Consider the following 27,985-nt stretch of genomic DNA (forward strand, 5'->3'; position numbering starts at 1 on the left):
GGGCTTATTTACTGCATTTGTATGAAAAGCTGTGAGGACGAGCGCGCTGAGAGCCCGGCTGGCTCTCCTACATATGTATTCAGTGTTTGGAGGCAAAGCGTAAAAGAGCGTCTCTCCTCGCAGGCTGGTAATGTTGCTGCCACAAACAACTTGGGAAAAGCTGGGAGCCATTTATAAATTCAAAAATGGGTCAGGGATGAAGATAATCAGAGCAGCACAGACTTTTAACAAGTACAGAAGGTAAAAAAAAAAAAGGAAAAAATAGATACCTGGAGTTTACAAGCAAAGAGTGTAAGGAAATTAGCGATAGAAAAAACCTTGCAGTGACATTACAAATGAGGCTTTCTCTTGAGGTCATTTTAATATTAGCTGCAGAAGAGGGTGTACACAACAAACCAAAGGGGGGGGCATGCGTTTCAGACTCTGATTTGTTACTATTCATGACTAAAGCAGGGAGGGACTGTAATACTAGACATGCTTGTTAAATTCACAACACTCCAAAGCTGCCTTCTAGCAAATCCTGTCTTTTGGTTGTCAGCTTAAGATTCCCGGCATATGCATATGTAGGATTTTTAAGCTCTGTTAAATGGATAGCGGTGTCGTGGCCTATCAAGTGACTATAAGCCACTTGCCTTCTTTTGGTGTGGGGTTAGAGGGGGAGTGGGTGGGCATTTTTAAGAGTAAGTCGGCAGCACCGCCTTACCTAGAAGGCATCATCCCTGAGCGTTCCTCATCCTCCTGTTAGCTCCACATTAGAGAAAAAGCGCAGGCTTTTTACATGTGTGCACCCAGCTCGTGTGTGACAGTAACCCTCCACCCCGCCATATTAATGACTGTTTAAGCCGATGACAGGGGAGTGGCAACAAACAATGACAGAATGCCTGTTTTCGATTGTGAAGCCACCAAAAAGATGATTCACCGCTAAGCCAGTTTGCAAATAAATTATTGCGGTGGGTATTGAGCTGAGGCAATTGCTCAGCCCTCTCAGAGAATGCACTGTGTGGAAGTGTGCATGTGTGTGTGTGTGGTTGGACTTATAGATCGAGTGCCATTTATTTTCCAGAGCTGAACCAGGGCAGTTAGGGAGGCGTAAAAGGAAATGAGTTGTGAAGTGGCCATTGATCCTGGCCTGCAAGAGGTTAGCTTGAGACTGCAGGACTCCTGGCCGCAGCGTGTGCAGCTCGATGACTGCCTCTTATTTACACAGAGGTGGTTAACCCTGACCAGATCGTTTATCACTGGGATACTAAAGTGAAAAGAAAAGAAAAAAGGGGCTTGGGGGGGGGATAAAAGAGTTACAAATAAAGTCAAACGTAGCCTGGTTATGCACCACAAACACGAATAGTTATTGGATTTCTCAAGTTGTCAGATTTTTACAGTATGGCGTAGAAAGGATGCGTTTTATTGGATAATTTATCAGATTATCGCATGTAAATTTGTACCCAGAAAGCTAATAATGCTGAGGTTCTTCCACCACCGTACAATACACATTTTGTAGTTTTACGCCTGTCCGAACACAAAAGATGGAATGAGGCCTGATAGTAGGGTTGAGTGTCCAAAGCGCAAGATGTTAACTTGACTGCAGGACTCGTGGCCCCAGGGGGGGGGGGGGGGGGGGGGCGCGCTCAATGGCTCCCTCTTATGTACGCAGAGGAGGGTCAACCTTGACCAGACTATTTATCATTGGCATACCAAAGTAAAAAAAAAAAGAGATAAAAAAAAAAATGACAAAAAAGTCAAACCTGTTTATGCATCACAAACATCCAGATTTCTCAAGATCTCGGATTTTACAGGTACGCCATAGACAGGATGTGTTTTATGAGATGATTTATCCGATGATCACATGAAGATTTTTACCCAGAAATCCAATACTTTCAGGGATATTTTTTACCCTCGTCCGATTTGTATTTTATAATTTTGCAAGTCACAGGAGACCTAAGAGTAGCATTCCGTATCCAATGTGATGTTAAGAGATTAGCTTGAAACTGCAGTATGGCATTCATAGGATAGGTTCCACTGGATAATTCATCGGATTATTAGTTCATTTCCACAATAATCTGATATACGTTTTATAGCTTTACGTTTGTTGGAACACAAGGGACGCGGGTCACATGACCGTCAGTGCCAGAATGTATTACGAAGGTTTTGAAAAAGTAACAGAAATGTTGCCATTGGTGTCGTTCTGTGGCTATTTAGGTCTCCAAACTAAATAGAGTCCCTTGTAGCCCATGACCTTTGAATGAGCACATTTCCAGTTATCCAGTTTTTGGGATGTAAACGGACTCTTTGATTCCATTTAACAGAGTTTCTCTTTCTGTATTTATCACGTGGTTGACTTTGTCGTATCTGCTATGATATTCGCTTGTCTCATTTCCCGTTCTCCCTTTGAAATGAAAAAAAAAAAAACCCTCTCCTTCCAGATGCTTGAGGAGAAGCAAAAAAAAGGCCCATAAGTGTTTATTTCCACTCCATCTCTCATCCATCGCTCCCCTCTCTCCTCATTTTTTTTCGAGCCTTGCAGCTTGACATTTCGCCACGCTCTCAAGGGACGCCTGTGCGAAATGGAGTTACTGGGAGAGCGCCACTGTAAATTCCAGAAGGCCACATGTAATGTGTCTTAAACACAGATGGACAGCCCAGGTTTGGAGGGGCTGAGAAATATAAAGGAAGGGAGACAGAGGAGACGAGGAAGAGGAGGTGTCTCGATAGATAATAGAATAATACTGTGTTTTGTCTGGGGAAGGATGAGCAAACAGTCTCCACGCTGTCATTCACATCTTATATCTTTAGTGTCATCTCGGAGGGGGGAACTACAGGCCTATATGTCACAGGCCTGTATGTACTATTCTGTGGGGACTGTCTGCTGATAGCCAGGTTTGAAATAAAAAGAAGGATGGCTTTCATTGTAAATAAGTCAGACACAGGGAGTGCCGGAGAGGAGCTGTCTTTTCACCAGGAAAGGGAAATAATTTCACAAAGACATACAGTGCGCCACGCTCTTCTAATGCTTCCCCTCTACCTTCACAGAGGTACCCTTATCTTGGCACAGACCATGACACTCAACAAAAGGCTCCTTTATGAAATCGTTCATATTTCAGCGCAGGTCTTTCTCCTGTCCTGAGAGGTGATTGATGCCTCAGGCCGGGCCCGGTGTCTTATTTACACAGTCGAGTGGGGCAATCTCAGGCCTGAAAGATAAACCTAATGAGCTTCTTTGTGTAAAGGTGCAAATGAGAGACACCATCCTCCCACCCTCCACGCATGCTCCATCCAAAGGGACAGTCTGGGTGATTAGGCCTTTAAATTATGCTCAAGGGCAAAACCCAGATTTGCATCTTCGTTGTGTGTGCGCACGGGGCTTCTCAAATAATGTAGAAAGGGACAGACAGACAGACATACGGGCAGGTGAAGGGCAGACGCACAAAGCTGCTCCAGGCTTGTTTGTGGAAAGCGATTAATAGGAGGAAACTGTCCTTACTTAGTGTGTACTAAACAAACATCTGCTGATCTAAGAGCTCGAAGGACTCGCTGTCACAGAAAGAGCCGTACACAAACACAAACTCTCGATCCTCCGTCTGAGGTGGGAACTTTCTCCTTAATGGCTTTTTCCCTTTTTTTGGGTAGAATTTTCATTTGCCCCTAAACCCTAAATACTCCTCATCACTCGCTGTCAGATTCCTCATCCCTTGGATTTCCCGAAGCTAAACAGCAAGGAAGGCAGGTTAATTGCTGTCACTCTCAAGTTGGACCACTGCCTACCTCTGGTGTAGAGACAGGGGTAGTCTCGGAGTAAGATGGCACCTTGACGCACTCATTGTAATTTCTGTCAAAAAAAAGCCACCGTCATTTAAATACGGTGGGTTAGTTTGCATTTTGGCTGCATCAAGTGCCTAAGGAAAATGCATAACTTACTCATTTACCTCCTTTTTGCCCTCTGACACCAGTGTCAGCATTGGCCCAAAGACAATCATTGTAATAAATAAACAGGTTAGGGAAGTCAACATATTTTAATGATCCTTGAATTTAATAGGTGAGTCCTTGAGATTAGCATCACGATGTAATGGCAGGAGGTTATCCTTACAGCCATCCAGGGGTCTTTGGTTAAAACAACTAAGCTGACCATAAAGGATTATCCGGGGCTCCCATCGTCCTCTGAATATCAATGTACTTCCTATGGGTGCTGAGCCTATTTAGACGGGGTAGAAGTCCTGGGAATTGGCTCATCAATCGTGCTGATAACCCTGGCAGGATTAAGTCCACAGACCACTGTAATCAACAAGGAGGCTCATTATGGGACATTATGGTATAGATCCAAAGATCAATGCATTTTTCTCCCCTGTACATACACTCATACAGTGCCCAATAAGGTAAATGGAAAAATTGATTGCTTTTAAGAGTTCAGCCCAGTTTTTTTTTTAATACATTTTTTTCCCCAGCAAGAGACCTTATGGTGCCAATTTGGAGCAGTGATAACCACTTATGCAACAGACAAAATTCCTTCTGATACTTATCTGCGGCGGGTAAATTGCAATCAGATACAGTGGGCATGTAATCTGTGATCTTAACTCAAATTAATCTGTATTTTGGCAACTTTGGGAAATTGGTGATGACATCTAGACAAAAATTATGGGTTGGAAATGTAATTTAGACTATGTTTTTTATTCAGATTTGTAGATAAAGGGTCTAAAATAACATTTTTTGTCCAATTTTAATGTCATTACATTGACAATGCCTGACTACTGTATTTTTCAGAGTATAAGTCGGGTTTTTGTTTTGTTTTTTGCATTGTTTGGCCGGGGGTGCGACTTATACTCAGGTGCGACTTACAGTACAGACCAAAAGTTTGGACACTTCTTTCTTTCAAATGAATGGAAAAATGTACCAAAGATTTTGGTCTGTACTGTATATGAGACTTTTTTTTTTTTTTAATAAACAGCAAAAACCACTAGGAGGCACTGCAGGTGCGTGTATCAGTATTTGCTACTGACAGTAACACAAAAGAAGAAGCACCGGTCGGTCTTACGCCAGATTGGCGGAGTTGTTCAAAAGCGACACAGACAATGAAAAATTCAATGATTTAGTGATTTGAAGTGATGTAAGGGTTTAGTTGACTTGTTAACATGTTCTTTATGCTATGGTTACCTGAATAATTTTTCATATGTTGTGCAAATAGACTTTATTATTACATTAGACTGACTACAGTTACAGTAGTTATTAGGATTTAAAGATGAAATGTCCCTTCTTGCTTCTGTATTTTGTTAAGTAGGTTTCTTATAAAAGTACGACTTATACATACATTTTTCTTCTTAACTATGCATTTTTTCTTTGAGCAACTTAACTGAAAAATACAGCATACATTAAAAAAGGAACTTCACTTTTGAATGTGTGCTCCTTGAGCCTCTGGCCGAATCTAAGGTGACGGGACCTTAAGATGTTGCTTTTCTAATTATAACTGTAGGTGGTATTTTGTAGCTGCTAGGCGATGGTGGAACCCATGGGGACGGTGGAGAATTCATCAGTGCTTATTATTAATCATCCCCCAAGCAGCATGATGAGACTGGAGATTTTATACCCACTGGATCACTCAATGTCATTCCAAATATGGTTAGAAAATTAAACCCAACAGCCTTACTTGGAAAATAGACTTGGAGCAAAAGTGGGATTTTTTTTTTTGGCTTCACACAGATGACAACGAGAATGCAGACTTGGTTTACACGCCGTCAAGCCGTCATTCAAGAGTCCTGGCAGCCACCTCCTCCAGAATAACACGTGCAGAGTAAAACCCTCGTTTAAGTCTTGATAAACATGAAATTCCTCCATCTTCTGTGTGCTGATCTTTTTTTTTCAGAGGAGATGTGTGCTGAACGCAGCACTGGAAGTGTGTGAAGTTAGCAGCAGAGGGCCTCTGTTTAAAAAGCCTCCAGAGACCTGTTAGGAGAGCCGCTCATTTCAATGTGTCTGTCTTAAGGTTGGGAGAAGGTTGGCTCTGGCCTCCTTCCAAAGCTCATGCTGTCACAGACTTCCCCCCCAAAACCCACCCACCCAACACCGCAGCTATCAGCCATACGTCCATCTCAGACTCTTAACTAGACACTTTATGCTTATTTTCCTTTTTCTTGCCTGCGTGGCCTGTTTTAGTTCAACAGTGCTGCTTCTCGACTTCATTTACTTGCTGAATAATTCCAGATGCTTTCCACTCATTTTAAGAACACATTGGAGAGCTTATCTCTTAGGATCAATTTGCTTTTACATTTTATTAAATTACAGGGGGAAAAAAGTTGAGGTAATAATCCACCCGTTCTTCACTTTTCAGGTATACAGGGGGTAGTTGGTGGAGTGAACTCTTGGGTGAGGCCACAGAGCGAAGATGGCGCTGCACCAGCCAGGGGCAGGAACACAGAGGTTCCTTTAAGAAGCGGATGAAGGTTGTTTTTTTTGTTTCTAGAAGGTGGCAGGAACCGCTCCAGGGTACGCTTCGTTTTACACACCTCCGTACAACCCACTGGTAATTTGCGTCTTCTGCGCCGAGCAACTTGGCCGCTAACAAAAATGTAAAGCCTTACAGGTGGATAGCGGGCATAAAATGGGCAAACTTGTACACATGCTCCGCACAATATATCACTGTTGTCCACAGGTTGTAGTGAACCCTTACACAACGCATGAAGTAGGTGAAACGCAGGCGCGCCACACAGATGTAGCCTCTTTTCATCCCCCCCAACACTGGTCCAATAGTGCTGTTCAAGCACGGCCTCCTGGCTGTTAGAGATGAGGAAACTAGACAATCAGAGCGTTGTTTGTGTGGGCATCCTAGCGGCACTTGCGAATCACGTGTACCCCCCATGCCTGTAGCATTTGCGTGCAGTCAGTAAGGGGTCAGTACTCGCATCTTTCCAACGACTACAGTGTGGTTTAAGGGCGTTGTACAACAGCATCTCTTGTACTTCAGAAGCGCATGCAACTTATATTGTCCTTACAAATAAAAACACTTATCGCACACCAGACGTCCTGACGTCCCTTGAGCCTCAAAGGAACTACAAAACACACCTGTGCTCCTCTGTCTACGACCATCCTTAGACCAGGACAACCCAAAAATCTGCAGTACCAGTACAGGTTATGGGTGCACGTGACGCAAGTGTTGAACCAGGGGTTGAAAAAAAAATAGGCCGGCACGCATCGTTACAAACTTGCAGCGCTGTCCCCCCCACCCCTTCCTGCAGCACGGCCCTCTGACCTCACCTCCCACTGCTCCTTTTGGGCGAAGTGTCAAAGCCATCATTCACCATGAAAAGACACAACAGACACTTGACTCCTTCACTCTGCTGGGGACTGACTTTGTCCACTCCTGCAAACCCCCCTCCAAGGTCATTCAGCCCAAGCTTGACAAACACAATGAAGCACCAGTTTGAACAACAACAAGAACAAAAATCTGAAAAATGTGAATGAAGGATGAATGATTTTTGAGGTTTCTGTCTCCTGTCTGCATATGGAGGCAAACCTCTCGAGTTAGGAGGCCCTCTGGTGGATGTAGCCCTGCCATGACACTTACACACTGTCCAGACTGGACTGTACACCGCTCTGACACACACACACACGCACACACACAGCCTCACATAGATGAAGCACTTCCACAAACTGAAACACAACTGCAGTACAACTCAAAGCCTCTCATTGCACCAGCCAACAAAATATGCCGACAGCTCAACAAAACTGAGGTGAGAGTTCGCCAACAACACACAGCAGCACCTTGTTTTCCCAAACACATACAAACACAAATAAAAGTCGTCGTGGCGCCTCCTGCCGCGGTGGAACAGCCCCGCGCTGCCTGAGCAGAGCACAGCACAGCAGAGAGAGGGGCGATCCACACACAGAGAGACAGGGAGACAGAGACGAGGCGGGCGGGGGGGGCGGGCGGGAGGAACACAACTTACCTGCTGTTGTTGCAGATGCAGCAGCTCGACTGTGCTTACTTCGCTGCTTGTGTCACCAGCGCTTGATCTCCCATCTCTACTGCCAGCCTCTAATTGGCTGCTGCTTAGGGCACTCATTCCATTTTGACTCATTGAACTGTTGCTTATTGTCTCTGTGGCCGACTCCTGCATCATCATGATTTAAAACCTAGAAGTGATTAAGAGGCACCGGTTAGGGCTCTTCTTGTTACACCCCCCCCCCCCCCCTTCGTTTTTTTTCCTTCCCCTCCTATTTTTTTTTTCTTTACTTTTTTGCACGCTTCCATTATCAAGCCCTTGGTCCCTTCTGCAAATTAAAGCATTTAAAGAAGAGGGAGGGAGGGGGGGGGAGGGGAAAAGGGTGGAGGTGTGTGGGAGGAGGAGGGGGGGACAATTATGCATTCATTGTGTAAATGAAGCAATACAAAGAGATGCATGTCCTTTCTGCAAAATACGGAATTATGGAAAAACGTTTAGAGCAAAAAAAAAAAAGGATTCATTAATTAACAAATAAATAAATATCCCTCTTTTTTATGTTTTATGGGCAATAAAAAAAACAAAAAATAAAAGCGGAAAATATGGACATTTTATAATATGACTGCAAAAACAGAAGCAAAAGCACGCCTAAAATATTGAAGCTTTCACATTTCAGCTAAAAAAAAAGAGGCTTGCTAATGGTGCAAAGCTAATCATGCAAAATTAAAATAGGGTGGCAGTGAGTAGAGAAGGGGGGGGGGGGGGGTCGTCGGATCACATGGGCCGGTGATGAGCGCTGTAATGGGTTTGTCATTCTTGCTATAGAAACATAAAAATCTGCCTCACAGGCTTGCATATTATCTTCTTTTTTTATTTTATTTTCTGCCCTGTTCTTTAATCAAACCGTTTGTGACACTTTTTTTTTTTTTTTTGAAAAACTATCTCCCCTCTGTGAAATTAAAGCTGCAATCTAACTTCCCTGGGCGGTGGATTTATTAGACAAAACAACAAGAGCAAAAAAAAAAAATAAGGAAAAATGAACAACTGTAAATAAATTTAAGAGGCCGAGTTAAATCTGTCATCTCTTTATAGGAGGAACTGCTCAGAGACTGATGAAAAAAAGGGGGAAAAACACTGCTCTGAATCCCACTAATGATTGTGCTAAAACGGCATAAATTATGCATATAAGCACCTCTCTTTCCAGTAATAAATGTTTTATCTTTATCCCCTACATTAATGCCCTCTGCACCTTCACTGAGGGCAGAGAGGAGCATTTCTCCCAACAAATAAAAGACTTCCAAATCCACCATGATGGATTCGGTGGCGTCTGTTTTTGGGAAAACATCCTAAATATTTTTTAAAAATTCTCTGCAACAGTTTATATTCTGTATAATCATTAAAAATAGTTGGAAATCGTATTCACTGGGAGGAGCAACGCATGTGTGTTGGTGGGAGCCGATGCGAATCCTTTGGCCCTGCAAACAGCACTTTATTAGAAGTGCGGGGCCGTCCCGTGTTTGTGTGCTTCCGTGTTTGACGAGTGGCAGACGCGGGACGGGCCTGTTAAAAGGATGTCCACAGCCAGGATAAACAGGATCTGGGCGAAGGGGTGGGGTGGTGGTGGTGGGGAGAGAACAAACAGGGCAGAGCTATTACACAGAGCAGGGCGACAGCTGCCCGGGACGCCGGTAAATAAGGGAAGAGGCCAGGACGAGGCGTGCTTGTGAACAAACAGGCCTGTGTTTTAACAGCTCGCCGCTGACGGAGAGCGAAAGAAAAGACGGAGGGAGAAAGAAAGAAAGAAAAAAAAAAGACCAGAGAAAGGAAAGACGGGGTGGGGGGGATGATGGAGGAAGACAGTGGGAAAGAATAAGAGAGTAAGACGGAGTGGGAGGGAGGAAGTTGGTGGAAAAAAAAAGGGGGGGGGGGGGGGGGGGGTTGGCACAATGTGACATCCAATCCGGTGATGAATCTCTGCATAAGAAACTCAAGGCTGGAGCTGAGATCAGCCGGCTAATAAGTATTCAAATTAGGCATAAATTTTACATGCCCAATGTTTAAAATATTCAGAGAAAGACTGTCTGATTGCCTTTACTACCATTTTATGAACATTCTAATGGAGATCTTTCCCAGACTTTCCTTCAATGGATGTTGGGAGAACTTGGAAGGTAAAGGGGGGGGGGGGGGGGGGGGGGGGGTACAGATTTAAAGAAAAATGCTATTTAAACTAAGCCTGAACAATAAATGGAAAATGTATCGACATCGCAATATCACGTAAACGGCCAACCTTAAGTGTTTACACACATACAGAGACAGAGGAAACAACATGCATTGTTGTAGTTTTTGGCCAGTACCAGCAGAAAGGTCAATAATTGTTCTTTGGTCCGTTTCGCCGACACACAACTTCTTACCTGTCCCCTACTGCGATAACGTGCAGTTTAAATTATGTTGATGTTTTGCGGTGAAATGATGCGTCCTAAGTCATAACCCAATGCTTGATGACTAATATTGCACATCACTAGTTTTTCTCATATAAAACCCTTCTTTAGCGTAGATAAATGTGGAAAAAAATAATTACAATAAAATGATCTAATCGTTGAAAACTGCAATCTGTGTTGGCGCGTCTGTCTGCGACGCGATGATAATGCAGATATATGCAAAGTGTATTCCAGGAGATCAGATGGTGTTTTAACCTTAATGACAGCGGTGAGATAAATTAATTAGCCGTCTAAAGGCGGCATTCAAATCTGCCAATTAGAATGTCAATTAGAACCACCGTCGGGCTGCGGTGGTGAGGGGCCGACCGGGCTGCAGCTCAAGACGCCGGTTGTGATGGAACTGTCACACAATGCTGGAGAGGAAGAGACGGGGGAGTGACAACGCTCCGCACCTGAGGGTGTGACTGCATCCCGGCGATAGATCTCCATTTGTGTCTGCACAAGTCCTGCCCCCTCCTGTCCCCGAAGGGGCCGGCTGATCGCCGCTCGGGCTCCCTTCAACCAACTGGGCTGGAAAGAGCAACGCCACCTACAGCTACAATATCTGCCGGGGCGCTTCTCATTTGACGCCGCCTGAGTGAAGCTGCCGGCCCTGGCCTCGCTTGTGTGTGTGTGTGTGTGTGTGTGTGTTTGTGTTCAGCAATTGCCAGTATCTTCACTCCGCTATTTGGTGGCGTTTCCTCCAACCCTAATCTTCCAATGAGGGAGAACCTACACCACTTATTATTGTGATCGGAAGCAGGGAGGAAGGCTGTCATTACCTGCTGGTAATTCAGCAGATGTGTAGCTTAGGCAGGGAGGATGATAGTTGTGAAGATCGACGGAGATCATCACTGATGACTTCCTTTAAAGCCCTCAATCTGCGATCCGATGAAAAAAACCTTTCGTCTCTTTCTTTGCGCGATCATAGTTGCTCGCCATTCCAAATATTTACCCTCGGACCTCCCGGATCCGTCTGCCCCATGAAGGCGTTTGGCCCAAACATCAGGTGAATTTCTCCTCTTTCTTCTCTGAAGTGACACAACAAACGTGGAAGAAAGAGGCTTTCATCGCCTCACAGGCGTGCACGCTTGCTTTCTCCGTGCGCACATATATATACACTCACCTGTCATTAAAAAAAAGTAGGGGGGGGGGGCTTGGGAGAAGCAGCCCTCCATCTTTGTTTGCGAGCTCTAAAAGCCCTTAATGTAGCCTCATTACCTGGCCTGTCTCCCGCTCTATCATGTGCAGTAAACACACACTATGACACTGGCCATCCATCCATCCAGAGGAGGGGGGGGGAGGGGGGGGGGACGCACCGTTTGCCGTTGCTCCGGCCCTGATGCAGGAGCACGGAGGAATTCGTCGCAGCTGATTCCATCTCCCAGTGATCCACCTTCAGACACTTTGTCTACAAGAAACCGCCGATCCATTTCCTCCTCGTCAATGCATGACTTTCACTAAATATTTTCATTAGCACGGCACAAAAGAGGGGAGGGGGGGAATCGGGTAAATGTGGTCGGAGTTCTTTTGGTTTGTGAGATAAAAAAAATATTTTAAGAAAAAAAAAAAAAAGGAAAATAATAGGAATTACATTTCACAGTCGGCCGACCCCTCACTGCTCTCTGATCAGGTTGAGATATGGTTACCATTTGAAATAATCACAGATTCTGTGCTTGAGTGAAATTAATTCATCATTGCCATAAGTTCCAGCGCATGCAAAATAAAGAAGTAAGTGTGCGGGAGCGGCAGCGCACGTGTTCAATAATTCAGATTGCTTAATAAATCAAAATGCCACCGAAGGGGGTAAAAAAATGATGCCTCAAAGTCAAAAAAAATAAAAATGTTGAAATCAAAGTCCTGGAAAGATAAAGTTTTGGGACTTGTTGAAATTGTTGCTAAACTGCTGTGATTGCTTGTGTGGAATTATTTCCTGACAATCGCTGGGACACCTTAAGGAATTTTTGGGCCGGAAATATGAAAAATGAAAAATAATAAGACCACTCGGACGACTACGTTGGGTGAAAAAAAAACCTCTCGGATTAAGCAAAAAGGCGAGCAACGCTGCCGAGCCTCGGAGTTAAAAGCTTCCTTTCTGGCACTAAAAAGAGCGCCATAAAAGAGCATTAATGATTACTTCTTATAAACCTGTGTGTGGTAATAGTTTCTGCTCACAGACAGAGGAATTTCAAAAGTGCTTCACTGGTGAATAAAGATTGCTTTGAGGAGGAAAAAAAAAAAGGAGCTGAAAAAATCATATTTACAAAATCAGAAGTGGGGCCAAATGAAAAGAGATGAATATGAATAATAGACTTTTTTTTTGTCGGATTAACATTATTCAATGCAACAGAATCAAATGTGGTTATCTCCTGTCCAATGAGCCCCCCACACTGAGAAAACCCTCAGTCATATTTCAATTCTTTATTTGAGGTGACAATAAACTGTAGTTCTGTGATAGGAGGCATTCATTCACAAATGTTCAGAACTTAATTCTCTTCTATTTACAATAAGGAGATGAGACAGAGAAAAGATAAAAAGGCGGACTATTTGCCATGGCGAAGGCGCCGGCGTGTGTTGGAGGGGAGCAGAAAAGGGAAAATGTGTGAAGTGTGTTCGACGGTCTGAATCCAGAATCTTAGCTGTGAAATTTAACGTCTGCGCAGAAAAACTATTTTCTTCTTGCAAAGATTTAAACCCTTGTTTTTTCATACAAGATACAATGCAAAAATGGAATCTAAAGAAAATAAAAGACACTTGTTTCTAGAAAAATTGTCTTATTTTCAATCAAGAAAGTAGATTTTTCTGCGTTTTTTTTTAGAAAATTTGCAGATGGGGTAAGATTATTTATTTATTTCTACAAGGCCTGTTTTACAGTGTATTTTAGCTGCTTTTACGTTGTTTTAACTTAATTCTTGTGCTACACCTTTCCAAGCTTTTCTAAAAATGAGCACAGTTGAGATTTTTTTTTAATAAGTAAGATCTAGGATAAGAAAACTATTATGAAAAGGAGTCGAGATCCTTTTTCTCCAAACTCTTCACAACAGGAAAATGTAATTTATTTGAATTTTTCTTGGATGCAATCTTGAGGATGTTATTTTAAAGTTCAGTTAAAGTTGAAAACTCACATTGGAAAACATTTTGGAAACAAAGATGTAGATTTCTGCTCTTAAAATTAGGGCTAGTTTTAGATTTTATGAGGATTTATTAAGATGGACCAACTTAACTCGGATCGTTTTTGAATTTTGTTCCCGTTTTGTTCTAAAATGAGTCATTTCCACTTACTACAGTAGTTTTTTGTCACTGTAATCACAAGGAAGTACAGTACAAAAATACTAGAAATGCAAACCATTTTGCCTAGAATTTGCAAAACAACTCATCATTGGGCTGTACAGCATTCAAACTGAAGTAATTTTTAACTCAAAGTTACCTTTTTGGCTTTTTTTCCATTTGGAAAAAAAGTGTGGAACTCATTGTTTCTATTTCAGTATTTCAATCTTTCTTAAGATTTCTTAGGTTAAAATGACTAGATGCTTGGACAAATACTTTTACTACTTTTTAGTGTTCTATTTTGAGGCTACCCTCTTTTTTGCAGTGTGTAGAATTCACAAAAAAGGAATTAAAGATTCAAATATTGTAGAATTGAATGGAAAATGTGTGAGTTTTGGTTTATAATTAGGCATTTGTGGAGTTTTTTTTTATGTGGTGAAACCCTCACAGACAGACGAGGAGGAGGAGGAGGATGAGGAGGAGGAGAGAGTTCTCTCCTGCGTTCTGGCTCGACCCATATCATTTCCATGTTACCCCACAGACAACCTTGTTCTGCTGAGGCAGACAGCCCCGCCGCTGTGGGTGAGCGAGACAGTGACGAAATCCCGTCAGTCGGCTCTCATTTGCATATTTGCCAATTCCGTTAATTAACTCAGCCCACCTAATCAGAGCTAATTGACCTATAAAGAGGGGAGGCCTCATTGTCTCATCCAATCATCTTTATCAGGACTTTAGAGGAGGTGCGCCGTGGAGCGGGGTGCTCCCTACGTTACTGTACTTATAGAAGGGGTTGGGGGTGGGGGGGTTCCAGCCCAGGCTGGGATGGGGACCACTCGGACCAGAAATCCGGATGACAAAGCGGGCGTTAGAACAGAGTCGCTCGTCGGGGGAGGAGGAGAACCAAACTGAGCCAAGAGCAGTTGGATGTACCGGCCGATTCTCCGGAGCTTTGCACGGCGGGGGCAGATCCAGCGGACGGAGCGTGTAGTGAAGGGGGGGGGTTGAGGCGGCCGCCGCGGCTCGGCACACATATCTCATTGTGACGTTTCCAGTTATTTCTGGTTGATTAGGGCCATTATGTCTGTAGCTCTGATTGATGTTGTCATTCCCTCTCAGCAGTCCTGCATCGATAGATCTTAATGAATTGGTAAATAAGGGTGAAGATTGCGGTTGACAACACCGCAACATTCCTCATTCATACCAGACAAGATTTATGTAACCAATTAGAAGCATAAAAGCAAGACGATGAAGAGGAGGGGGGGGGGGTGCTCAGGAGAAGAAGAAGAAATCATCTTTCCGGAGGAGAAATTACAAAAAGCCGCACCTACGACGCAGCGGATAATGAGCCGTCTTTAACCTCGGCTTTGTCACACTTTTACATAAAGTTATAAAACATTCTAGAGGATGCTCTAAATAAACAAAAAAGCAATTAATAAAAATGTACATTTCTGTATTTCCATTAGACCATATTAATAAAAAAATGATCAATCAGGGCAAAGTAACAGGAAAAAAAAAACTAGAAATACACACCTCCAGATGTCTCAAACAGGGCCGCTAACAACGGGCCGTGTGATGTCTGATGTATCGCCATTTGCATTTTCTTAATAGCCTAATATTTTCAGTTTTTTAAAATTCCACTAAATTGCAATTCTTGGAATGCGTGAGCCGACAAAAAAAAAAAAAAAAAAAGCATCTAAAAGTGCTGATCATCGACAGTCGGTGACAGAACAGGAAGACCCAAAGGGCAGGAGTGAACAGAGGTGGAAAATGAACGCAGAGTGATCCGGAGAGCTGGCTTCCCTTCTTTTTTTTTCCTCCCTTCTTCAGCCTCTCTTCCCTTCAAGCACATGCAAATGAGGCCATGCTGCTTAACTGCATCATTTATGTGGATAATAGCCGGCATCATCATTATGGGAACTCAAATTAAATTATATCACAATTAGCATAACAAAGTGATTGGTTAAACTTTCAAAACAAATAGCGCTGCTCGGCTAATGAACGGTGTTAATTGGCAAGTGTGCATTCTAAATAAAACATGTAGGTAAACATGTGTTTTATTTTGAAAGTTAACCCCAACCTTTGATTTTATAAAATAAGAGAGAGAGAGAGAGAATTTTTTTTTATAAAAAGCTGTATACTGCCAGGGGGATTTGTAAGCTGAAATATAAAATGTGTAGCATTTAATTTTATTGAGCTAAAGAAGCTATTAGAAAGGCAGACTCTAGAGAACAATGTAAATTATCTGCCTTCAAAAATGGAGTTTGGCCAATTCTCCGTGTGAGCTAATCACATAGCTCATTATGCATTAGGGTATTAAATTATGAAGAGGGGTCCCTTTCGCATTCCTCCACAAAGCTTTATGAAATGTTAATAATATGCCCACAATAGCCCAATACCATGCCTTACTCACCCTCATCAATATTTAAGTAAACAAATGATCCCGCGCGCCTTTGATAAAGATAATTAGTGCTTCGGCAATTATCTGCCTTGTGACCTCCTGCCTTTTCAAACTAAACATCTATTCCCAGAGTTTTTTTTCTTTTGTGGATTTCTGAAGAAAAAATAAACAAGTCAAACTTTAGCAAAAAGCTTTACCCCCCCCCCAAAAAAAAAGAAAAAAACACACACACACATACATCTGAATGAATATTTGATTGCTAGAAATTGTTTTTTTTTTGCTAAGGTTTAATTTTAACCAGCGTTGATTATAGGTTTGCATCAAACCGTCACATCTGAGAGTCACTGATCGAACGCTTCACGCGCACACAAAGCCGTGCACGCACACGCGCGCACACATGCAGCCATTCATCAGCTCTAATTAAGCAGCAGATTAGGAGAGCCTGCAGACCAACGCTGAGCGGCTACACAGAGGGACGAACCAACGGGGAGAAGGACGGACGGAGACGCCACTCCACAATAAAACAACCACTAAACCCTGAAGTGTGAATGACAAGAGGATGAATGGATGGATGGATGAACGGATGGATGGACAGAGTGGGCCTGACTCTTTTTTTTTTTTTTTTTACCTGAAAGTTGAGTGCCAGGGGGGGGGGGGTCTCGACCATGGAAGTTGCCTCAGCTAGCGGCGAGGGGCTGTTGCAGCCAGTCGACTGGTGTCACCGTGTGAAGAGGCAACACTATCTGTGTCATCACTTCAGCCCTGTTTATGGGGAATGGCATCATAAACAAGCCACCCCCCCACCAACACCACCAAAACCACCACCACTATACACACACACACTTCGCCACCCCAGCCCCCGCCCCCCCAGCTGTTTCTCTCTCCCGCCACCATTGTGCCGTTCCTGTGGACTTAAATCACCCTTGCCCCCATTGAAAAAAGAAGGGAAAAAATAGAAAGAAAAGAAAGAAAGAGCGCCCGCCACTGCTTCTAACAATTATTCTATCATTTCCACTTGTCACTGCTGTAATTACAGGCTGGGGGCCCCCATGCGGGTCGGACAGAGGAAGCTTGAGTTAGGGCAGAGAATGGACTATGTGTGTGTTTGAGGGTCAAATGGAAATCCTTTTTTTTTCTCTCCATCAAAGTTTTTCTATTACAATTTTTCAAAAAGAAAAAAAAAACTTTTTCATTTGATTTTCTAAACTAAAATATGACAACAAATTCGATTTGGTTTAAAAAAAAAACTTTTTTGGTAGGGTCCAGAAATGTGTGTGTGTGTGTGTGTGTGTGCAGGTCCTCTGTGAGTGTGGGTGGGTCCTGTGTGAGACAGAGCGATGGTGCGCGCGCGCGTGTGTGTGTGTGTGTATGTGTGGGGATCTTCATACGGGGACTGCTGTGGCTGGTCGCAGGAAGCTCGCCGGCTCTCCGCCTGCTTACCAGGAACGCCGCGGCGGCTGCTGTAATCGCACATCCGCTTAACTAACAACCACAAACTAAAAACTCTCACACTCTCTCTGCGCAAACGCACAGCGCTGCCGGACCGCTCGCCGCACTTCTGCGCGGCGAGCCGCGAGGAGCTGGAGGACCGCTGCTAAGAGAGCTTTCCCCGTCACAAAGGTATGTGTGCCTGGCTTTATTCCGTGCAGTTCGGCGCTTTCCCTTTCAGCTCCGATTGTGTGCATGTCAAAAGTGTGCGTGTGTGGAGAATAGGATTAGCGGAAGGCTGAGTCCACATCCGAACGCCGCGCTCCCACAGAAAGGACACTTAAAAAACAATTAGGCACATCCACGCCGTTCCCGAAGCACCGACCACAACAAGCAGCACACGTCTCCAAAAATAAAGTCCCACAAAAAGTCCCAAAAAAAAAACAAAAAAAAACAAACAAACAAAAGAATGACCTACCTTTTAAACAGAAAAGATCCACTCTCCTCTGTGAGGAGCATTTGGCAAAAAAATACAAAAAAGTATTCTCAGAAACCTGACAGCATGGCTGCGTTGAAAGCGGAGAGGCTGGAAAATGCCAAAAAAGGAGGAGAAAAAAAATAAAGAAAAAGTGAGGAGGAGAGAGTAACTAGCGGGCGCTTACTGTCAAAGGCATCAGCAGAGAAGTATTTACAGCGGTATTTACAGTAGTGAGAGGGGAGAGCACCTCTGCCTGGTCACGTCTGAGAGACAGTTGCCGTTTCAGCGCTGCCTAATTAAAACAAGTCAGGCAGCCCCGCTGTATTGTTTTGACGCCTGAGGACCAATAGTACACAAAAACCAGTGGCTTGATCGGGGGGTATGAGGGGGAGGAGGAGGGAGGGGGGGTAGAAGAAGTGGGGGCGGAGGGTGGCGAGAGTTGGCAAAGAAATGAGGAGGAATAAAGGGGGGGGGGGGTGTTATGGAGGAATCCAAGATGGGAGGGAGACCACCGCATGCCGCCAGGGTGCAGGTTTTCATGCAGAAAACGCAAAAGAGGACAGTCGGTGCAAAGCTGTTAAGAGACCTGAATGCTCTCTAGCATAGACAAAAAAAAAAAGGTAAAAATGAAACTTTTTTGGGGGAAAAGTTTAGGAAATTAAGTGGAAATAAAACTTTTTTTTTACATTTTGTGACAAAAAAAACCAAGCTATTTATTTTTTATTTTCTAAACTTGTAAAGTTCCAGAAAGAGGCAGGATAGCTGGACCAGCTTCCTCTACCACAAACAACCCAACAACTAGAGGCAACCGTCCGGGCTAATGATGTTTGCCTTTTGTCATTTCTTTTTTTTTTTCCTTTTCTCTCCTCTCCCCCCTTTCTTTCTTGCATGCCACAGATGTTTTTCTTAGTCGCTTCAGCAGACAGGAATCCACTGGCAAGACGAAAGCCTCGGTCCTCCCCATGAGAGAGGAGTACAAAGCCCCCGGTCTGCGCGCGGCAGATGCGGGGAAAGCCGGTCCATCTGCCACCAGCTTGCAGAGCCACATGGGAGATTTTCATACGAGGAATATTTTCTTGTTTTAATCCACAATTTTCAGTGTAACCAGATAAGTCGTTTTGGTGTTTTTTCATTAAAATATTAACCCCTGGAAAGTGTTTCATTGTAGCTTGAAAAACCTTTAGGAACTTGTAAGAAAACGGTGGAGAACTTTGATTTATTTGGAGATGGTGGAGCTCCCCCTCACACGGGGGGCTAAAGACCACTTGAACCGGTGGCAGCGGCGGTGATTTAACAGGCTGTGAATAGCACATTATCTCCCCCCGACCCAGCGAAGGCATTTTTTTCTTCTTTCAGCCGCGTGATATCATCATTAAGACGAGCAAAAAGACGTCGCGTTTTCATTAGTGTCAACTAAAGCTAGTGGGTTGTGTGTGTGGGGGGGTAAACACTAAACAAGAATGACAAAGTGAGAAAGACAATGGGAGTTGATGCTAGTTAGAAAAAAAAGAGGGGAGATAATAGGATGTAGGAGGGGGACGGTGCTGGGGAAAGTCAAAAGGGGGCTAGCATCAGACGCTGACTGCTAATTGCTCTTAGCACCAACATTATGGTTGTTGGTTTTTTTTTTCTTTTCCCCTCTCCTTTAAGACTTTAGGAGCTTCAGCGACTCAGAGAGTCTTGAAAAAGACAAACAAGAAACATCCGCCTCTGGAAAAGGGAAACGATTCCACATCTGGGACAATTGTGCTCCCCCCACACCTCCACCCTGAGGGTTTGCTCCCTTCACCTCTCCTTCGGCGCTGCCAGGGCTTTCTCTGCTGCCAAGGTCAACAGAGACAGGCAGGCCCACCAGCGTCTTGATGAGGTGGCAGCAGGGCCGTGGGGGGGGGGGGGTGCAGCGGGGAGAGGTGACGGTGGCAGCAGCTGATTACAACAGTGGCAAGAGCAGCAGCTGACGGAGGGGAGGGGGTGGACCGGGGATGAGCGGCGTGGCGGCGGGCGACGCGCGTCATCCCAACAGCTCCGCTGCAATTTACGGCGCTTAACAAACGCTAACGAGAGGGTTAGCGTGAGTGTTACACAAAGTCACAGTCACTGTTGTATGTCAGTCACACAATCACGTGACCCACCCATCAATAACCCTCCAACAGAAGCCATCAGAAAAGAAAATTGGTGAATAGGAAAAGCTATGGAAAAAAAAACACGCACAAAAATACACTTTTCCAGTTCTGCCAAGTGTTTCAACTCTGTAAACATTAAAAGTGTCAAAAACCCTCAAATAAAAGCCCCAAAACTACAAAATAAGACCCTTGTGACACCAGAAATGTCGCAGCCGACACTTCGATCTACTGTTATTCTTCGAACGTTTAAGCAATCAGTGTGAATCCTCTGATGCGGATAAGTGTTTATTATTTACAAAGCTGCTTTTCTCCACTTATGGTTTTCCCTGTAAGAGTTACCGTTGTCAGAAGAATGGAAACACTGGAGCTAAACCAAAATCAGCATTGTTGTGCATATGTTGTCACTCCATTGTTGCACAAGCCAGCGCACAAAGTCCAGCGCATAAATAAGTAGGAGCCAAATTAGGAATAATGAAGGAGAACCTTTAATTTAATCCTGGGCGAAGTTGATGACACGTTATGCTGCAGATGGTCTTAGAGCACAAGCCATTATGAACCAGGGGTTATGTAAGTGGTTGAAAGGCAGCACCGTTTTAATATACTGTACTTAAGCACCAGGGGTATCCATGGCAACTTGCCCTGCACGGTGCATTCAGCAACCCTTAGTGAAATGTTTATTAAGTGGACGATAATTTAAAACAAAAGCAGGTAGATAAATAAATCTGGAAGGAGAAAATAAATAAACGAAAGCTGCCCTATCATTTATTTTTATAAAAATAGTAGAAATAAGACAGAAAAGATCAAAAGATATTGGGTAGTGATAGTGGAATGAGTCACTGTGGGTGTGAAGTGGCCCTTCCTGTGCGAGTGTGCACATGTGACTTCCATTTGGGACTTTGGCTGAGCTCCCAACAGGACATCCCTGAGAGTGTTTACTTGACTCAATATCAACAGTTGGGGGGGGCAGCACTTTGGCCACGGGTTCCTATTGAAAATAAACCGGACTGCGCGTATGCTGGACCCAGAAACGTCAACACACGCCACATAGAGCCACATATTGCACTCAGCAGGGTCCCACCAGTGCCTCTCAAAGCTTTTAACAGTACCTTTGCCCCCCCCACCAGTAAATGGCAACAACCATTAGAGGGCACTGTAGGTGATGTATTGGTATGTGGTACTGAAAGCAACGCAGAAGAAGAGGTGCTGCTCAGTCATACGCCGGGCTTGGTGGAGTTAATGCAAAACGACAGATGATAAGGTGATTTAAAGTGATGAGGAGTTTTCTTGACTTGCTATGTTTATCTTAATTATTTGTTCTTTTGCTGTGCCTTTTAGGATGAAATGTCCATCCTTGTTCTTGTATTTTGTCAAATAAATTTCTCCCAAAAGTAGGACTTGTACTCTTTTTTTTTTTGCATAATTTCTCTCTTCTTTGTCAAGCATTTTTTGGCTCTTGCAACATCAGAGCGACTTACAAAATACGGTACCTTTCAGGTAGGCAGAAAAATAAAAGCGATAGGAAAATCACAGAAGCCGTCCACTGACTTGGCCTCTTGAAAGGAAGGCGCTGGTAAACTAGCGACAGGCACTCCAGGTTAAATTGGCACTCCTCTCGCCGCCTCTTAACTACCACCACCACCACCATTCGCAGCTGAACTCCACCCCTCCCAAAAAAGAGATGCCTTTTCTTCAAAAGCCTGTTTGAATTAGGTGAGTTGCTGAAATCAAAGGCTCGGTTGAGATGGAGAAATTTAAACAAGCAAGTGCTGCTCACAGCAGTTTACCTGTTATATGGAAGATTGAATTTAGATGAAAGGGTGGAGGCGAAGAAACTCCCCCTGTTTTTCTTTTTTTACAGATATCATCATATAGTAAAGACAGCTGTGCTTTAATTAAATTCCTGCACGGAGAAAGGAGCATGTTCCTTGTTGATATTTTCTTTCGACGCCCCTTCGCCGCTAAGATATCATCAGGATAAAATAGCAGCTCAAAAGAATGTGAGATTTAATAGCTGCATGCTTTCTGATTTCCTGTTAGGGATCCATTTGACACCCATTTATGACAGTGATCTGTCATGTCTGAGGAGCTCGCTGCTCCAGCTCTGCCAAAGAGATTATCATTCCCAGAACCGCAGCCTCGCGCTTCAACGGCAGCGAGACAAGCTCCACTGGCAGTCAAAAGAGCACAACACCTGTATGTGCTTTCACCGCCACCCAACACCCCAAGATCGCTGCCAGAGCCTTTACAGGTAGACATGAAAAATACTTTGATGCCGGATGGAACCGCAAACAATATTGGCAAACTGCTGTAACAAGGAAAGTTTACGGGGAAACTCTCCAGGATTAGCGGAGATGCTGAACTCCTGGAACGTGGATCTGCTCTGAGTCCTTGGGGCTTGTTGACACAACGACATCCATTCACGACTAAAACACTGTTCAGCTAATACAAATGACCTGGGAAAATTAATTCTGAAATATTGCATCTGAGCAAAGAAAATAATCTCGTTACATGAAGAAGTCCAGCTATTCCAACGACTAATTCAAACCTAATTTTTGCTCGGCGCTAATTTAAGGGTGAAGGGTGGAGGATAGGAATTATATCTGGAAGTAATTGAACGTGTGGAACTGAGCCCAGAGGAGCGCGCTCTACCCCCTTCCCATCAAAAAAGAGGAGTGACATGGAGGAAGAAGTCTTTGTTGTTTGGGACTTCCAAAGAAGTCAACGTCTTCATTGTGCCGTCATGGGAACAGAGATGTACATAGGACGTATAGACCTCAGAGAGGTATTGATGAAGGTCACAGAAAAGCTTTTCATGCACCTGTATCGGGGGGGTGAGCTGTACAGGTGCTGCGGGTGTTTGGGTTGCCCGGGCCTGCAAAGGGTCGTAGAAAGAAGCTGCCACATCTTAAGGGGAGCACAGGTGTGTCTTGCAGTTAAGGCTCTTACAACCACCTCAAGGGACATCATGAAAATGGCATGCAAAATTGTAATGTCTGGGGTAAGTGTATCATTATTTGTAAGACTACTAAAAAGTTGCACACACGTCATTTGGGTGATGCTGTCACATGGTTTCTCTAGGCCAAAGGTCACCAACCTTTTTGAGACTGAGGGCTATTTCATGGGCACTAAGTGGTATGAAGAACGCCACAGGACCTGTTTGCTAACCCTATTTTTATTTGCTCATTTTACACAAAAAAAAAAAAAATGCATGAATTTTCTAGACTCGTATTACGGGGGGGGTCAAACTCAGTTGTAGAGGGGGCCTAAATCCAAAACACACTTTAGTTTGCGGGCTGAACAAGATAAACATTTATTGAACACACTAAAGCTAAACTTTTAAACCGTTAAAACTTCAACTTAACTTTAACTTTTTAAACATAAATATGAATAAAAACAGACAGGAATATTAATCTAGAACAACAAATATATTCTGTCAAAATTATTCAAATATGAACAAACAAAGCCAGGAAATATTAATAATTATAAATAATACATCAAATTATTCCGTTTTCTTTGCTCTTTTGTCATTTTATTAGAGCTGAACTGACATAATTTTTAGCAACAAGTTTATTTCTGCTTGGTGTGTGATGTTCTGTGAGAGTCTCTGGTCCTGTGTGTGTGTCTTAGGTCCTGTGTGTGTGTGTGTCTCTGGTCCTGTGTGTGTGTCTTAGGTCCTGTGTGTGTGTGTGTGTCTCTGGTCCTGTGTGTGTGTGTGTCTTAGGTCCTGTGTGTGTGTGTGTCTCTGGTCCTGTGTGTGTGTCTCTGGTCCTGTGTGTGTGTCTTAGGTCCTGTGTGTGTGTGTGTGTGTCTCTGGTCCTGTGTGTGTGTCTCTGGTCCTGTGTGTGTGTCTCTGGTCCTGTGTGTGTGTCTTTGGTCCTGTGTGTGTGTCTTAGGTCCTGTGTGTGTGTCTCTGGTCCTGTGAGTGTGTCTCTGGTCCTGTGTGTGTGTCTTTGGTCCTGTGTGTGTGTCTCTGGTCCTGTGTGTGTGTCTCTGGTCCTGTGTGTGTGTCTCTGGTCCTGTGTGTCTGTCTCTGGTCCTGTGTGTGTCTCTGGTCCTGTATGTCTCTTTGCTCCTGTGTGTGTGTCTCTGGTCCTGTGTGTGTGTCTCTGGTCCTGTGTGTGTGTCTCTGGTCCTGTGTGTGTGTCTCTGGTCCTGTGTGTGTCTCTGGTCCTGAGTGTGTCTCTGGTCCTGTGTGTGTCTCTGGTCCTGTGTGTGTCTTTGGTCCTGTGTGTGTCTCTTGTCCTGTGTGTGTTTCTTTGGTCCTGTTATATTTGGCATTTTCCTAATTTTGTGCACCACCAACAGTATAAAATCCTCCAAAATCTTAAATATTTTCATAAACAAATGATCTATTGTTGATTTATGGTGTGAAAAAGTGCAGCTGTTTTCCAGCCTGCATTACCTGCTGTCTTTATTTATACGTTACTATCACCAACTAAACAACCGTAAAAATAAATGTATATGGAAAATACAGACAAGTATTAAAAATGTCCGCAATAGTTAGTGAAGAATGACATTATTAGGATGAGCTGAGTAATTTAAGCCCCCCCGAGGATCCAGGTGTTGCGCAATGGTCTCTGTGCGCCGTTTTACCTCGCAACCTGCGCCCACTACCCCTCCCCTTCTCCTCCTCAAACACACACACACGCGCCTCTTTCTCAAAGGTGGGAGCGCCGATTCGCAAGTTTCAGGCCGTTCCATACTCTGCCATCTATATCACGATAGCAGACCTAAAGTGCCACAATTACTAATAGCAAATCGCCACCCTCTAATATCCAGGCAAGTACCGTTGAGCCCGAGTCTTAATTTACTATCCTCTTACTCAGTAGCAGCCCCATTGGACATGTCTGAACCTGCTATGCAAAACACAACCCCAGTTTGTTGAGAACGACACTCATAAGTTAGTGGACAATCATATCTGCCCGTTTATATTGAACACATCCACCACCAGCCAAACAGCATTAACCTCCCTTCTGCTCACAGCTCCCTCGCTTATGGTGAGCGATTTAACACTGTTTACTAGCGCATGTCTGCCACCTACAGTTGGGAGAGGTTGGTTGCGAAATCTCAAAGCGGTGCAAAGTACGTGAATCTTGCTTTATCTGGCTTTTCTTTCACAGCTCTGTTCCGATATCTGACCGACTTGATGTAATTTAATTCCACGATTATTAAATTCTCTTCCACGATCAATTTTCAAACGGTTTGCACTTCCATGTTTTGAAAAGGACGCCATCCATTTCTCAATATCACATCTGATCCCCTGACTGGTAAAAGTTTTACCTCTAGCTTTCAACACAAGTTTAGTTCGTAGAGTCCAAAAATGGTCATATCTTGAGTAGCTGCAAATGAAAGTGAGAGTTTTGAACCTGGGAGCCCAAAACACGTGTTTCTCATTCACATTTGTGACATGTGTGCGTGAAGCTAAGGATTGAAGTCGTGCGTAAGAATTGTGCACTTCACACATGAAAAGCACTTATGGGCCCCTTGAGGTGGTCGGAAAAAAAATAAAAAATCTGTACTGTTTCACCCTTACCTGTTGCATAAGTGTTCACTACAACCACTTGCTCATAGAAAATAAAAAGTGCTTGAATATTTTCGCTCTACAGGCTCACAAAACGGCATACTTCGTGCATGCCTCGTTCAAGTTTGCCTACTTTTCGGCTGCAGACAGCCCATGTCCTCTAGTAAGTACAGTTGCGACTAAGACTTAACTACAAAAATTTGGGCTTCCCCTGCATGGTAAAAAGTCCCGCTTTATGAGGAAGTCTCCCTCTCAGGTGACCAGCTCCATCTGTGCAGCCTAACTGCTAATAAATGGCACACTTTTTTTTCTACTGATCTGAGGTTTCAAAGCAACGAATAAATGGTGTCCAGCTGTTTGGACTTCGCCACCTGAACACGTCTCCACGACAGCGCATTTGTGGCAGATGACACTAGATTGCGGAGCGTTTAAAGGATTTTTTTTCCCTTCCCCGCTGTTTGACCCCCCAACAATCCCGACAGGACGACGATAAAATCCAGAGGGACAGGCCTCGGTCTCAACCATACTGGAGCCCTCCCTCCCCCCTGCTCTTAACTTAAATCTTTTGCCATTCCTTCCAAACTAAATGTGTTTTCCAAATGAAAATAAACGGACTCCTACTGGTTTGAGGCAGTCATCCTCTGGAATATGAGATCAAATAAAGGCTTCTGTGAAGGCTGAAAGGAGAAATGAAATGGCTTCTGAGGGGAGATGTACCGAGTAATAAAATTACTCCTTTATATCTTCCTAAACAGCATATGTTCCCCCTGAAGTGAGTGAGGGCTTCACTTTGGTTAAAGACAAGTATGCGATGGACAATTTTTTTTTCCTTCAGGGAAGATACCCCCCCTCCCTGCGCGATACACTTCTCAAAACTTGGCGCAATGCAATTTTCTGAAAAACGAGAAACTATTTCAGCAACAAGTTAAGCGGAACTTTGGAAGTTTCACTTTGATGATGTGCCGCTCGCCCGCTGCCATTCAAAGGTACGTTCCATTAAATTGGAACAGCAAGATTCATGAGCCTATTTCTTTTGAATGGGTTCAAACTAGGCGGAAATGTTCAGCTGAACAGCTGCATTTTATTTTAAAGCTCACACAGAAGTGACCAGGATGTACCGCAAACACAGTGAATCCCTTTTTTTCAGATGAAACGTGTCACCACTTTGAAATTGCTCGGCTATTGCAGTTAGACAAGTACCGTCCTTTTTGGCGTTTTGAAAAGGTGAGGGGGTGGGGGGGGGGGTGTTACAACAAAAGTCTAAAATCATGCAATTGATTTGTGTTCTTCAAAAGCGTGCCACAATAACATTCGGAGCGACTTTTTCCACCGCAGCAGAAGCGCTGTATTAGAGGAAATCTGCAATTGGAGGGAATCCATTATAATTCATTATACAGTAGCTATTAAACCTTCAGTAAGATGCTTTAGTGCAAGGATTGCTCCACTTATCAGAGCGACTCACTACCTTTAAAAGCTGCCTGTGCTCTGTGCTCTGAGTGGCAAAAAAGCAATCGCTGATGACTTTCAAAGTAGGACGAAATGTACAATTTAGCCAAACAGAAGCAACTGGAGCTGCAAATTAAAAGAATGTTTGGTCAAAAAAAGAAGAAAAAAGAAAATTCTGAAACCAACTCAAAGTGGTCAATCAAAGAGGGAAAAAGTGCACCATGTGTCTGAGATATTCATCACAAACCTGTCACTTCAGTAGCTTCTTTGGCAAGTTTTTCTTAATTTGTTTGTTAATTGAGGATAAGACGACTTGGTGACTACACTGATTACTTCTATATATACACAGATGTCACCCTTTCCATTTGTTTTATGCAGTCTTAAAGTGTGTAATTAGGCAGTTTACAGCAGCTTGGCGATGATTGCACTGCGACGTGGAATCTGACGCGAGCGTCAAGGTAATCTTATTTTCTCCCTGACAAACTTCAAGTCTATTGTTTACAAACACACCAAGCAGAGAGCAGACTCATTAGCAATCTAATTACCTTAGGCCCCAAAAATAGTGTGTATTGGTGCTTTCCACCTGTCAAGTCACATCAGTGAAACTTTAATTTCCACACTAAAGTTCGAGGAAGTATTTATTTTTAATACAAATTTCTGAACTTTAGATCAGTTAGTCTATGACCTTGTCATGGGGCTGCACAACATGAGGATGTGTGTTATTAGTGATCAATATTGCGGTGACGATATGACCTGTGATGTAATACATCATTTCCATTTAACTGCAAAATACTGCAAATATAAGAACTTGTATGTCGGGGAAACACACCAAAGAACAATTATCTACCTTTGTCGTATTGGCCAAAATTCATATGGACAACAATTACAAGGACTAGGTAGCACGTGCACTTGGGCTATTTTAAAA

General features: G+C 43.7%; 1 protein-coding gene and 1 long non-coding RNA gene across 17 annotated transcripts in view; one reads left to right on the forward strand and one right to left on the reverse strand.

Moving 5' to 3' along the window:
- The window catches only part of foxp2 (forkhead box P2), a 119,614-nt gene that overhangs the window by 64,740 nt on the left and 26,889 nt on the right, over positions 1-27,985 (reverse strand). For 3 of the 16 annotated variants that reach the window (XM_023952093.2, XM_023952090.2, XM_023952091.2), the window contains one exon: positions 7,929-8,115. The exons of 3 other annotated variants lie outside the window; for them this stretch is intronic. In XM_023952093.2, coding sequence (XP_023807861.1) covers positions 7,929-8,105 — 177 coding nt within the window. In that variant the 5' untranslated portion in view covers positions 8,106-8,115. 16 annotated transcript variants of the gene reach the window in all.
- Positions 17,449-19,124, forward strand: LOC105357034 (uncharacterized). Its single transcript, XR_911059.4, has 2 exons — positions 17,449-17,684; positions 18,868-19,124. It is a non-coding gene; the product is annotated as an uncharacterized LOC105357034 (long non-coding RNA).

The sequence above is a fragment of the Oryzias latipes genome, chromosome 23 (genome assembly GCF_053564925.1).
Source record: "Oryzias latipes strain Hd-rR chromosome 23, Olatipes_Hd-rR_3.1".
Classification (NCBI taxonomy): Eukaryota; Metazoa; Chordata; class Actinopteri; order Beloniformes; family Adrianichthyidae; genus Oryzias; species Oryzias latipes.